The following is a 13,353-nucleotide window of genomic DNA, read 5'->3' as shown; positions in this document are numbered from 1 at the left end:
GGTTCAAATATTCGCCATTGTTATTTTATCACGAGGGGGAATTGAGCTCAGGTCACAGGGTTTTAAATGCAGTGCACAAACTATATACAGTGAGGGAAAAAAGTATTTGATCCCCTGCTGATTTTGTACGTTTGCCCACTAACAAATACATGATCAGTCTATAATTTTAATGGTAGGTTTATTTGAACAGTGAGAGACAGAATAACAACAACAAAATCCAGAAAAACGCATGTCAAAAATGTTAGAAATTGATTTGCATTTTAATGAGGGAAATAAGTATTTGACCCCTCTGCAAAACATGACTTAGTACTTGGTGGCAAAACCCTTGTTGGCAATCACAGAGGTCAGATGTTTCTTGTAGTTGGCCACCAGGTTTGCACACATCTCAGGAGGGATTTTGTTCCACTCCTCTTTGCAGATATTCTCCAAGTCATTAAGGTTTCGAGGCTGACGTTTGGCAACTCGAACCTTCAGCTCCCTCCATAGATTTTCTATGGAAATAAGGTCTGGAGACTGGCTAGGCCACTCCAGGACCTTAATGTGCTTCTTCTTGAGCCACTCCTTTGTTGCCTTGGCTGTGTGTTTTGGGTCATTGTCATGCTGGAATACCCATCCACGACCCATTTTCAATGCCCTGGCTGAGGGAAGGAGGTTCTCACCCAAGATTTGACGGTACATGGCCCCGTCCATAGTCCCTTTGATGCGGTGAAGTTGTCCTGTCCCCTTAGCAGAAAAACACCCCCAAAGCATAATGTTTTCACCTCCATGTTTGACGGTGGGAATGGTGTTCTTGGGGTCATATGCAGCATTCCTCCTCCTCCAAACACGGCGAGTTGCACTGATGCCAAAGAGCTCCATTTTGGTCTCATCTGACCACAACACTTTCACCCAGTTGTCCTCTGAATCATTCAGATGTTCATTGGTAAACTTCAGACGGGCATGTATATGTGCTTTCTTGAGCAGGGGGACATTGCGGGCGCTGCAGGATTTCAGTCCTTCACGGCGTAGTGTGTTACCAACTGTTTTCTTGGTGACTATGGTCCCAGCTGCCTTGAGATCATTGACAAAATCCTCCCGTGTAGTTCTGGGCTGATTCCTCACCGTTCTCATGATCATTGCAACTCCACGAGGTGATATCTTGCCTGGAGCCCCACGCCGAGGGAGATTGACAGTTCTTTTGTGTTTCTTCCATTTGCGAATAATCGCACCAACTGCTGTCACCTTCTCACCAAGCTACTTGGCGATGGTCTTGTAGCCCATTCCAGCCTTGTGTAGGTCTACAATCTTGTCCCCGACATCCTTGGAGAGCTCTTTGGCCTTAGCCATGGTGGAGAGTTTGGAATCTGATTGATTCCTTCTGTGAACAGGTGTCTTTTATACAGGTAACAAGCTGAGATTAGGAGCACTCCCTTTAAGAGTGTGCTCCTAATATCAGCTCGTTACCTGTATAAAAGACACCTGGGAGCCAGAAATCTTTCTGATTGAGAGGGGGACAAATACTTATTTCCCTCATTAAAATGCAAATCAATTTATAACATTTTTGAAATGCGTTTTTCTGGATTTTGTTGTTATTCTGTCTCTCACTGTTCAAATAAACCTACCATTAATATTATAGACTGATCATTTCTTTGTCAGTGGGCAAACGTACAAAATCAGCAGGGGATCAAATACTTTTTTCCCTCACTGTATAGATACATCCGTTAAGATGTTCAAACACCAAATATATAGCTTTTGCAAGGTATAAAGTCTGCATTAACCACACATACTTTTGTAAAAACATGGAAATAAACATGCTCTGATAATATATGCATTGTCTTTAAAACTAATTGGCCTACACCAGCCAGCCTTCTTTATGGCCTTGTCTCACCGGTGTTGGACTAGAGAACGCCAAAAGGCAAACAGTACAAAGACAATGCAAGTATCAGAATACTTATAGCTTGGGTCGAGCTATAAGGTTATTTTATTTTGTGTGTGAACATTTTAACACCTGTTTTATTGCCAGAAAGGGTAAAACCTATTATTTTTTCTGATCCTGGCAAAAAGGTCCCATAGATATAACACGTCCACGCACGTGTGAACTTCGCAGAACCGCTCCACAGGTGTGCGAAGTCAGTAGCCGCAGTGCATGGGGGTGAGGGACACGAGCTACAACAGTAACTCGTGCGTCGGTGTGCGTTTCAACGTCAAGAGCTCCTCTTGCACAAATGCTGCTGTTGTGACCACAATCCCCACCCCCCCTACGATCGCTTCGTTCCGTCTGCCAAACCCCATGATCGTTGCACAGATTCTGCTGTAACGCGAGACGCAGAAGCGGGCGACTCACCTTTACCACGAGTGAATTCAAAGCGGATGTCGTTCAACTCTCTCTTGGAATTTCTGCGGCAACATAACAGCACACACCGATTGCTGTTACCCATCGATACAACACAGCAAGGCGTCGTTTGTCATGTGACAAGCACTCAGTGTTCAGTCTGCATACGTGCGACTCGAGCAGGCCTTACCGGAGCCTCAGCACCAAGGAGACAGGCTTGCTCTCGCTCCCAGGCAAAGGCTCCGTGCTGTGCACCGACAACTGCACAACACACACCACCACTCACATTACTGCACCACACATGCCCTGCCCTGGACACGACTTCATCTGTACATGCTACCTTTGCCACAATTATCTAAAAAATCCAGCATTCAAACCATCTTAGTTTTCATATCTGTCTTATCCTCAATTCCTAATAACTTTCTTGGCACATCACATTGGCAATCACTGCATCAACATATCTTCACAATATATTGTTCTGCTACGGTAACATTTATTTTGCGTTATATATTATGTAGTCTGATGTCGAGCTAGAACCCATATCCACCAGAAAGGAACGTTGCTCATAAACATCTAGTAGTGGTTCAAGCAAACGAAGCCTGATGAAACAATGAATTGTACTGAGCGAATGCTGCTGAAATTAAGCACTCCCCAGAAGGCCGATGTGTAAAAAATACTTACATTTCTTTTTTCCGGAGAGGCAGATATGGGGATGAGGCATTTTGCTTACCTGATCATTTATTTACCCTTACAATGGGGATTTAAACTTAGCACCAAAGCAATTATAATGCTTGCTTCACAAAAATAATTACCGGTCCAAAGGTTGATTGTAATGAATCAATGCCACCGAAATAATGCACTCCCAGACGACTGTGTGACCGATTGGATCCGGTGTGAAAAACATCCTTTCATATTGTGCGAAAAGCCATATTTTGGAAAGGAGCCATACAGTCTGCTTAGTTTTAAAATAATTGGCCAAATATCCCCAGCGTAGGATTGCTCATGAATAATGTCTTGAGCCTCAGTGATGCCTTCCCAAGCGACACAAGACTTTACTATCGCTGCATTCGAAGCATACCGTTGACGTTCCCCCTGTGGCGTCTGCCGCGTTCGTGGCGGCAGGAGGGGCGGCCGTGCCGGGAGGGAGAGCTGTGGGGACGGTGAGGAGGGCGGCCGGGCCGTCGCTGCCCGGCTGGGAGGCCGGGGCGTGCTCCGCGACAGTGATGTTGTTCATCGTTCCCTGCAACAGAGCCTGCGTTGGTTGTCTCGCATCTCAAATCGCACTACGGTCATGGCTTCTGTTCCCATTAACTTCGCTCACCGATACCTCTATTCATGTTGAGGATTCTGGTTAACCAAACCATTTTATCTCATCCATACTGTGTTCAACTGTCACACTGAAGGTCACAACACTTCTCTTACAACATGCGTGTGCACATAAGCACACATACTAACGTAGACACCAGCGCATTTGCACACACGCAAGAACATGCATACATATAGGCAAAGGAATGCATGCAACACACACGTACCCATGTGTGTACCAGACAAGAGCCTCTGTGTATATGTAAAGAAACGTGTGCACATATGACACGTGCAAGTCGACACACTGGCACTGGCCGTGCAGCCCAGCGAACACAAGCGGCCCTTGTAAATGGCCCAAAGGGCTTTATGCACAAGGCAATTTGAGATTGCGTCCATCAGTGTTGGCCCAACACAAATTTTCCATGTGGAGCAAGGCTGTCTGGCTTTGGCAGGCTATCCATGGAAGCACAGTAATATATCTCACGGGGTTTCCATGGGCCACACTAAACATGTAAACATTTAAAACGGAGTCACATACCTCCAAACTCAACTCCGGTTCCTTTACTCGCGGGGACTGTAAATGTCAATTAAAAGAGAAGTCAGATATGTCATCAACATCAAGCGCACATTTGACACACTTTTTGATTTTAAATGTTTTTGTTTCTCCTTACTGCAGGGTGGGTGGCGTGCCCCAATGGAAACGCGTTCGCCGCTCATTGCAGAAGTTCGAGGTTCGAATCCAGTGGTCACCCTGGTTATTACGGCGGGTGTAAGAACCATAATATTACACTCCGTCTTTCTTCACAGTGGATGTTAAAGATGCCCCGATGTCATTCGCAAAAGAGTAGACCATCGTGTACCGGTGTCACGGTCCAAATTTGTCAAATGCGAAAATGACACCAATAAATACTCAATTTGGATTATAAATAGCAATCAGCACCCATACTGGCAGGCTCATACCCCAGGTGACTCTTGCAAAGTAAAATTATCCTGACCTCTTGAGTTATCACGTAGTTAGAAACAAATTACTTACATTTTAACAAGTAACAATGTTATTTATAAATCTAAAAACATATTTTACCAAAAGTAGAATATTTTTACATTTTTAAATAGCATCAACTCTCCTAATAAATGGGTCCATGTGTCAAGGCTGTATTGAACACAACAAATATTGTAACTAATTTCCTCCACATCACCGTGTAAACAAACCCCACCACATCAGTCATTAACGTAGCTGCTTGACAAGAACATTCTTGGCCAAGGCTTGGGGAACGAGCCTAGCTCAGAACAGCACAGCAGAGCATCTTTCAAGTTAGAGCGGTGTCTTGAACAAACACACGGGACAATGAAGGACCACATCAACAGCTCACTATCATAATCACAATCCAATGTCTCACCACTGCTGGAGAGCTGGCAGACTGCATCAGTTTCAGGCCAAATTTCAGTCGAAAACAAGACTGTATTTGTAGTGAAATTATACGAAGCTATAAAACGCACGTCGCACGCATAAAGCCACATGTGTATGAACCAGCGTTTTTGGAATCTCATGCATTATACTTTAGGAGTTCATATGATTGACAGCCACGAGAGGTGCTAAAATTCACCACAATTACAAGAAGGAATTTATTCTTGAATGGCGCTGCGAGACGAGTCACGTTTTGCCTCTGACACTTGGCGGATTAAAGCAGCGTGTGCCCCATCTGGCTCATAGGAGAGCGTCTGCACAGCAAAGTGGACCATGCAGCCTTGAGCAAGGTTAACAAAGATCAAATATAAATCATTATTGATTCATGGGTTATGGTACACAATCAATCTGACCACATCTGTGTCATAAGACCCTCCATTACCCGACAGCCAAATTCAATTGTCACATGTACAAAGTGTTTAACATGCTAAAATATCGAATAACCTTAACTCGTAGCTGCCAAAAATTAAGTTTTTTTTATTTTCATCTCATACTCAAATGCGTAAACAGAACACGTTTGTAACTCGCACCTTAAATGTAAAACCTAAATTTATCCTTTACTTCCAATTGGCTGGGAGGGAACCAAAAGCCTCCCTTTCGTGTTCAAACTTTGGCCGAGAAACCGATCTCGTGACACGAATCCCCGTGGATGTGACGTCGCTCCACGCCACGGCAGCATTTGCGCTGCACCATCCGTGTCAGCCCTCGTGTGGCAGTGAGATCAACTTCCAGGCACATGCACTACCACGACCCTCCCAGCAGAGGGGGTCACACACTGCTGCCACCAACCACGATCACGTTTGGAGCCCAAGTATGGTAACAGGCCCAATGAACGGTGCGGTAAAACGACATACACGTCAATAGAGACGGGTTAAAGGAGACGGAAAGTGGTGGGGTAGAGGGTTCAGGTTACCGATTGGCTGCAGCAGTCATGGTGCTAGACCATTGGGGGCAACCCCTAAGCAGAATGTATTTTTGTGCCCCAACCCTTTCAATATATAAACTACGAGTGAGATGATTTAAATGGGATGAGATAGACAATAGACAAGATGCAGTCAGACAAGAGAAATGTGGACAAAAGATGTAGTTAGCCGAGAGAAGATAAAGTTAAGAGATGTAATTGTACGAGTGATAAGTAGACAAAGGCTATATGTCGTGAAATAAGATAAGAAAAATGCAGATAAGATAGGAATGAGAGAGGAATTCTCACTTATGCTCATTGGGATTGAAATCTCACTAATGTTTGGTTTACCACCGTTGTTCTATCAATGCAGGGCCCCTCATGCTGCTTGGGGCCCTACGCTCCGTCGCTATTCATGGGGCGATGGCAGGGCCCGGCAGTAGCGTGTTCGTTGCTTGCCGAGAAGGCTCGCGGTTTAAATCCGGCAGGCCGCCCTGGTCATTACTATGGTGTGTGTGTGTGAACAAACAAACGCCGCCTGCTTCACAGTGGCCATTAATGATCCCGTGACATCATTTGAGTAGGCCAACGTGTGCCAGCGTCGCTGTACAAATTAGAGAAAATAATTTATAATTGCACAAATGATCTTAATACACAGTAGCATCACCCACAACTGCACAACTACTGCAGAATCTCTTTAAACACAGCGCTATTAGCAAGGTGCAAATACCAAATTAACACAATTACTATTGCGTAACATCCGTTATGATTTGAAGCTTTCATGACTGCAGGAATCCATACACTTTGGTTCTTTCGGTAAAGTCACGCAAGTAGAAAAAATAATAATAATAGATCACGACGTTTCGATCGCCATCCTACCTGCCATTGTCAGCAGTTATTTCCGACTCTGAGTTACATTACCAAGTTAAATGTCTTTACTTTAACGGGCTAAATGTCTCACTAACAAGGCAAACGTTGTCCCCTTTCCCTCGATGTGGCTCTCGTTTTTTTTTATCAGACTAAAACTGTCTGTGATGTTGTTGTGTGTGTGTCTCTGTGTGTGTTTCTCTCTCTGTGTGGTTGTGTCTTTCTGAGTGTCTCTCCGTCTGTGTGTCTCTCTGTCTGTGTGTCTCTCTGTCTGTGTGTCTCTCCGTCTGTGTGTCTCTCCGTCTGTGTGTCTCCTGTTGCGCGCTCTATCCCCCTAGTCGCGGATATACCGTCATTACAATCGACCCTCAATCATTTCCGCGCCTTTCCTTCACCCTGTTCAGCGTTCTAGCCCCCTAGTGGCGGATATACCGTCACTACAAATTGACATGCTCATCTCTCACAAAACAATGGCCACCTCCTCAGCTCTTTGTCGTCGTGGAGGTGCATCAACCACAACTTACTCCCTTACCCCCCCCCCCATCTCGGTTCCCATCTTTGGATTTCCAACTCGCTTAGGCACAATCTCTAGCCCCTACCTTCTTGCCCGATGCGGCAACCGCCCCCCTCCCGGCTCTATAGAAAGAACTTGTTTCAGCAGCCTGTTTCTCTCTCCCACCTGAAGACAATTGCTTGTGCGGCGATCGAAACGTCGTGATCTATTATAAACATTTTTTATTATTTCTCTACCTACGTGACTTCACCGAAAGAATCCGTTAACTGCACAGCAAGGAGCTTCCTCCTCCTCTTAGCTCAGAGAAGGACCAAGCCTGTGCTGGGCTGTGGTGGCACCCACCCGCTCCTGGATGGTGGCCGCCTGCCCCTCCTCGCTCTCCTCGTCCAGCTCGTTGTCACTCCACTCCCAGCCGCCGTCCTCTGTCTTGTGAAGGTGTCCGCTGGAGCCCGGGACGCGGCGCACCTGACAGAGTGGGAAAGAGCACCGGCTACACCACACGTCTGGCAGAAGCAAGAAGCAGGATGGTCATACTCGTGCTGCCTCACAGCAACAAGCGCCTTGATATTTCCGGTTGAGGTGTCTTTCTGTGTGGGGATTATGTCTTCACCCCCTGTACTGTAGAGTGTGGAGTGCTCGGAGGGCTGGGAGCGGTGGCGCAGTAGTTATCCCACAGCGCGATGAACCCAGCAACCCAAGCCCGATTCCTGCTCATGGTCAACACCGGTGACAATTATCCGAACCAGTCCTGGACTTTCCTAAGGTTGTCTCGGCCTCAAATGAGTACCTCGTGTTGTGTGTAAACATTGCCACTAGGGAGACAAAGGCAGCTGGGTGTGATGCTGGCCACCCACGCCCTCATGTGCTGTGCCAGCCTTCATAAGTGCTCGGTAACAGCAGTTATTCTAACAGTCTTTTAAGGCTTCCATAACAGTTTTTTTTGGGTTAGATCGCGTAAATATATAAATGTGTCATTAAAACCCGCACCACCCAACACAGCCAACTAGTAAGGGTTGTCAGGTAAACAGAACATGCCAATTCGTCACGAGTACAGCACACTGGTGTGTTGGAGAGCCAAGCCACAACATTTACAATCTGAGACATTTCGCCAGTAATTATAACTAGCTTCACCTTTTAAGGCTATACAGAGGAACTTACCCAGTGTGTACATGCCCATTCTGCATTCATTTCCTCCGGGCTCTCTGGTTTCCTCCCACAGCTAAACCCACACACCCAATGGTGTAACCAGTATTGGCCAAATCATCCCACAACTGCAAAATTACCTGAAAAATATTCAATTTAGATCACATACACAGCAGAAACATTGCCCCCCTACTGCCAGACTTGGCAGGGGCCTCATGAAAAAGCGTCTTGAGACTCAGCGAGGCTTTCTGGGTTTGTGGTTTTACTCTGAAGACTGTGCACGTGTTGGTCTACAATAAGCACATGGGTGCATATGCTGGCCACCCACGCCCTGACCAAATAACCCAGAACATCCCATGTCATTAGACCTCAGAAGCTAAGCAGGTTTACTATTTACCCAGAAAAGCCTTGCAGAGTTGGAAACTCTTTTTTCTGGAGGAACATGCATTGGGATGTACGGCTAACATTAATGACAGTGGGTTTGGGTTTTATTTTTATCTTTGGAGGGAATTGGAGAACCCCGATAAAACTCACGCATAACAGGGAGAGAACATACACATTCCACAAATAAAGGTGCCCAGGTCAAGAATGGGTTGAATCTGGATAGTATTTGGGTTAACCTGTTGTTCCAGGTGATACAGGCTGGGGGGTTAGTTGGTGGGCAGCAGAGAACAGTGGAGCAAAATACTTGTTTTTGTACTTACTTCTATGCCACTCTTCAAACCCACACCGACTAGCCTAGTAAAGTACAGAGACAAAGATCCCTACCCCCCAATAGCCTTGGCAGACTGATGGGGAAAGAGCTATTCGCGAGTGCCTGTGAGGGCTGGTAAAGCACGAGGGCGTGGCGAACCTCACGCCCGGCAGCCTTTGACTCCCCAGTGGTGTTTAAACATCGCACCAGGTACTCCTTTGAGGTGGAGTTGATCTAGGGAGACCCAGGACCTGTTCAGATATCCGTCACTGTTATCGGTCAAGAGCTGCAACCGATCTGGAGTTTCCGGGTGAGTCAGCACAGCACGCCAACTACGGCACAACTGCCCCCCACAAAGTGAAAACCACCCCCACGACCTACAAGGTGTGGTGGGGGGGGCTCACAATAATAATTAAAATAAAAAATGCGCATTCCATCCTAGGATCTCAAAGCGCATCCAGAAATGGTCTGACAAAGGGTTGCACTTCTACAAATAACATTCAATGCCATTCCTTTGTTTCTATAGCCGGCTCAGAGCACGGAGCTCGGTTTCACATGGGGCAGCTTCTCCGTTTCAAGAAAGTGAGCTTGGGCACTGTGCAGCGCAGCGCCATTCATTCAAACCACCTCCACACTTCCATACTTGGGAGTTAATTCAGTCAACTTCAAATTCGGTGCCGACAACCGTAACGTGGCCTCCCCCAGCACTGATACGCAATGTGTATTGAACCAGCCTGATATGGGGCCCCCAGCCACACTGGCATGAAAGATCAGTGGTGCGGTTTTGGAAGGGGGAAATATAACAGCACTCGACAACTTAATGGGAGGTGGCCAAACATCCCAAGATAGGTCCACAGAGATTGAGCAGCGAATGCTAGCGGCAGCTCTGGCTGCCTTCCCAAGCGCTTGTCTGTGGTTTCCCTCGCCTCTGTGCAAAAATTGCACACGTCACAAATTCTACGGCATCTTGAGATGCAATTTGCATGAATGACGCCGCTATGTTAAAATGTAATTATTATAATTCCAGCAGCAGGAAAGGGCACGAATGGAGACCGTGATTAAGATACCTTCTTGGACCTCTGGGTGATTGTCGGAGCTTTGTGCAACAGCTTCTCCGCCAGGTATTCCTTGTTCTGAGAAGCACAACATTACAAATCGCAGTGAAAACAACGTCAATCCCTTTCCCCTGAGCTCAGTGCGATAGCAATTAAATATCCATTACGTAAGCAGGTGATGTCTCAGGTGAGCACACAGGTAAGGACTCAGTTGAGGATAAAGGCAAGCACACAGATGAGTGCACGGGTACATTTAGTGGTACATAAATATAACATGATTATTCTCATTATTATTATTATTCAGTAACAGCTCAAATAAAAGGTGGGAATGGAACTACGCAATAGCCTACGCTTGGACATGGGCACGTCGGGTTTTGTAATGTCCAAGAAAAATTCTGTTCCGCGTCTCCACATTAAGATAAAATGTATGTGTTTAGTCGGTCACCCTTTCACAGCCTTCTATGACAATATTATCCAGCAGCATTTGTTTAAGCAAGCAAACTCTGGAGCGGTTTCGACTTTCTGGATCTCATCAGCAGTCAGGCTTCTTATACAAATGCTGCAAGGTTTTACAGGTATTACTGGCGAGAGCACGCCATCTAAATGATGGGGCCCTGTTCAATGCAAAACTCAACACCGTGACACACATTCATTGCATCGCTGTGCAGCGTCCTGGGTAAAAGGATAAATGAGCAGTACTCCCGTCTGCGTCTCCACAAATACATACATCAACTGGCCCATCAGCTCCAGGCCAATAGTCAAGCCTCGACATCCATGAGGGTTAGGTTATTGAAAATCTGCGTGAAAGTAGAATTTGCGAATGTAGCTGCTATGTTTATATGCGGGGAAAGGGGGGGGGGGGGATTCGGTTCCCGTGTCCGATTGAACAAATGGGAGAAAATAAAAATGTTTCATAACCATAATCTTGTACACATAAAAAACATCAATGTTTAAACAGAATAATCCAAATATATTTAATACATAGCACATCAATAAATTACACTCAATCTGGAAGTATTATTTGCCGAGGATGATGGGGACGTGACGATGATCATTCTACTTTGGCAGTCATCGTTACACTTGCCGCCACTCTTTCCTCCGATTGCCCTCGTGTCTCTCTACAAATCGCACTGTTGACTCGTCTACCACCACACAATGGCACCAACAGCAGACAACGGAACATCACCACGAGCAAGTCTATCCAACAACTCCATCTTTGAGCTAAACTCATCACCTTCTCTTTGTCTTTTACCTCTCGTTCTCACTTCTTCCACTCACTGAATACATAGACCACACGATGGAAAAAAAAAGATAGGGCAACTGTAGCACGAAAGGGCAACGGCACTTGAAGCGCAAAAACTTCGGCCATGTGGATGGCGGCACATGGGCCACATTTCGCTACTGTACTGCAAAAGTACAGGTATCCCTTCACCATGATGCGGATGCTGCTAAATCGCGAATAGCCAAAGGGAAAAGGCACAAAAGTGAAACCGGTATAGAAATGTGAAATAGCGAATAATCTAATTTCATGAAAGAAAAATCCGCAAAGACGTTTTACTGTATTTAAGGCCAATGAATTGATGTTTTATTGTTTATTTATATGTTGTGAGTTCATTCCTGGTTGGGGGTTGACTCAGACCATCATCCTTCCAGGGTTGATATGAACACCACTCTGTGGGGGAGGTGAAAAGTGGTTGTCCTCTGGATATACTCACCCTCATTTTAAGAATGCAGAAAGTTTCACAATTGGCTCAGCACGAATAGCACCAGCTTCGATGCTATTTGAGCGTGGAATCGCTCCGTTAAACCGAACAATATTACAACATGGCCCCTTATCGAACACCACTCATTCACAAGCTTGGTCACACGAACCAGGGCAGTTGAAGCTCACCTTTGCTTTCTGGAAGAACTTGCTCTTGAGTAGCTCAGCTGCCGTGGGTCTGCAGAAAGCACAAGGGTGGGAGCACACACACACACACACGTCACAGTGCGGCCTCCCCCAGTGCAGTGAATGCAGCCCGAACCACGTCGCCACGAGGCTGAGTTTCATTTGGCGGTCGAGAGCCTGCCTCGGTCAGAAGCCTTGTGCACGCGATACCTATGACTCAAGCAGGGGGAGAATGGAGTTTTGCAAGACAAGCACCGCACCACAACAATAATCACATTCATTATGTCAATCAAAGACAAAGATCACCCGTAGAGCCTTAACAGACTGTTGAGGCAAGTGCTGTTCACAAGCACCTATGAAAGCCAGCACACAGCACACAACGTGGTGGGTGGCCAGCACCATGCCTGACCGCCTTTGTCTTCCCAGTGGCGATGTTTACACCGCACCACCAAGTACTCATTTCTGGCCGAGTCGACCTAGGGGAGGCCCATGACTGGGTTCATAGCGCAGTGCGCTAACCGATACACTACCGCTCCCCACATTACTTAAAACAACCCACAATCAAACACGCACCCTCACAATCAGACAACTGGTGGCTCGGCAATCGAGCGAGTGGCTCGCAATTGGAAGGTCACGAGTTCAACTCCTGGTTGGGAGATGAATCAGCCCATCATCCCTATAGGGTTGATAAAATAACGACCACTTTGTGGGGAAATCAACGGCAGTTGTCCTACACAGACTCACCACTGCCATAGGAATGTGGAATTTCCACCACTTCCTCAAGCCTGTAAACAGGAAATGAGCACCAATGCCTCAATGCTCATTTGAGCAAGAAATGGCTTTGATATTAGCGTGTGGACTACGACCTCCACCAACTCACCTTTTAGCAGGGTCCTTCTGTAAGCACTGGGAAATCAGCTTTCTGAAGGACTTCCCATACTTTTTAACCATCTCCTTGTCCTCAACGCCAGTTTCCAGGGTGGGCGGATCATTCTGCAGAGTCAGCATCAGGACCTGGACATATATTACAGATCGTTGGTCCAGGATGCACACCATCAAAATGCCCATGGTAAACGCAGACTCTACGGCCATGCAATGCAATCATGTTGATTGACGATCGGGCACCGATTCACTCAGTTACTTGCTCAATGGCAGTCAGTCACCGCCTTATCACTCTGCTATGGCTACTTTCATGGTTACTGTTTGCGTG

At 46.3% G+C, this 13,353-nt stretch overlaps 1 protein-coding gene across 1 annotated transcript in view; it reads right to left on the bottom strand.

Annotated features, from left to right (window-relative positions):
* OXSR1 (oxidative stress responsive kinase 1) overlaps positions 1 to 13,353 on the bottom strand; it is a 28,266-nt gene that overhangs the window by 5,950 nt on the left and 8,963 nt on the right. Inside the window, exons 8-15 of the mRNA XM_078871153.1 lie at positions 13,024 to 13,157; positions 12,147 to 12,195; positions 10,268 to 10,333; positions 7,706 to 7,828; positions 4,155 to 4,190; positions 3,390 to 3,551; positions 2,502 to 2,572; positions 2,324 to 2,376 (exon numbers count right to left, since the gene is read on the bottom strand). Of these exons, the coding sequence (XP_078727279.1) occupies positions 2,324 to 2,376; positions 2,502 to 2,572; positions 3,390 to 3,551; positions 4,155 to 4,190; positions 7,706 to 7,828; positions 10,268 to 10,333; positions 12,147 to 12,195; positions 13,024 to 13,157 (694 nt within the window). The remainder of the gene's footprint in view (positions 1 to 2,323; positions 2,377 to 2,501; positions 2,573 to 3,389; positions 3,552 to 4,154; positions 4,191 to 7,705; positions 7,829 to 10,267; positions 10,334 to 12,146; positions 12,196 to 13,023; positions 13,158 to 13,353) is intronic.

This window comes from Lampetra fluviatilis, chromosome 31 (genome assembly GCF_964198595.1).
Source record: "Lampetra fluviatilis chromosome 31, kcLamFluv1.1, whole genome shotgun sequence".
Classification (NCBI taxonomy): Eukaryota; Metazoa; Chordata; class Hyperoartia; order Petromyzontiformes; family Petromyzontidae; genus Lampetra; species Lampetra fluviatilis.
The sequence above is the reverse complement of the archived record's forward strand: the minus strand, read 5'-3'. Positions and strand labels throughout refer to the sequence as shown.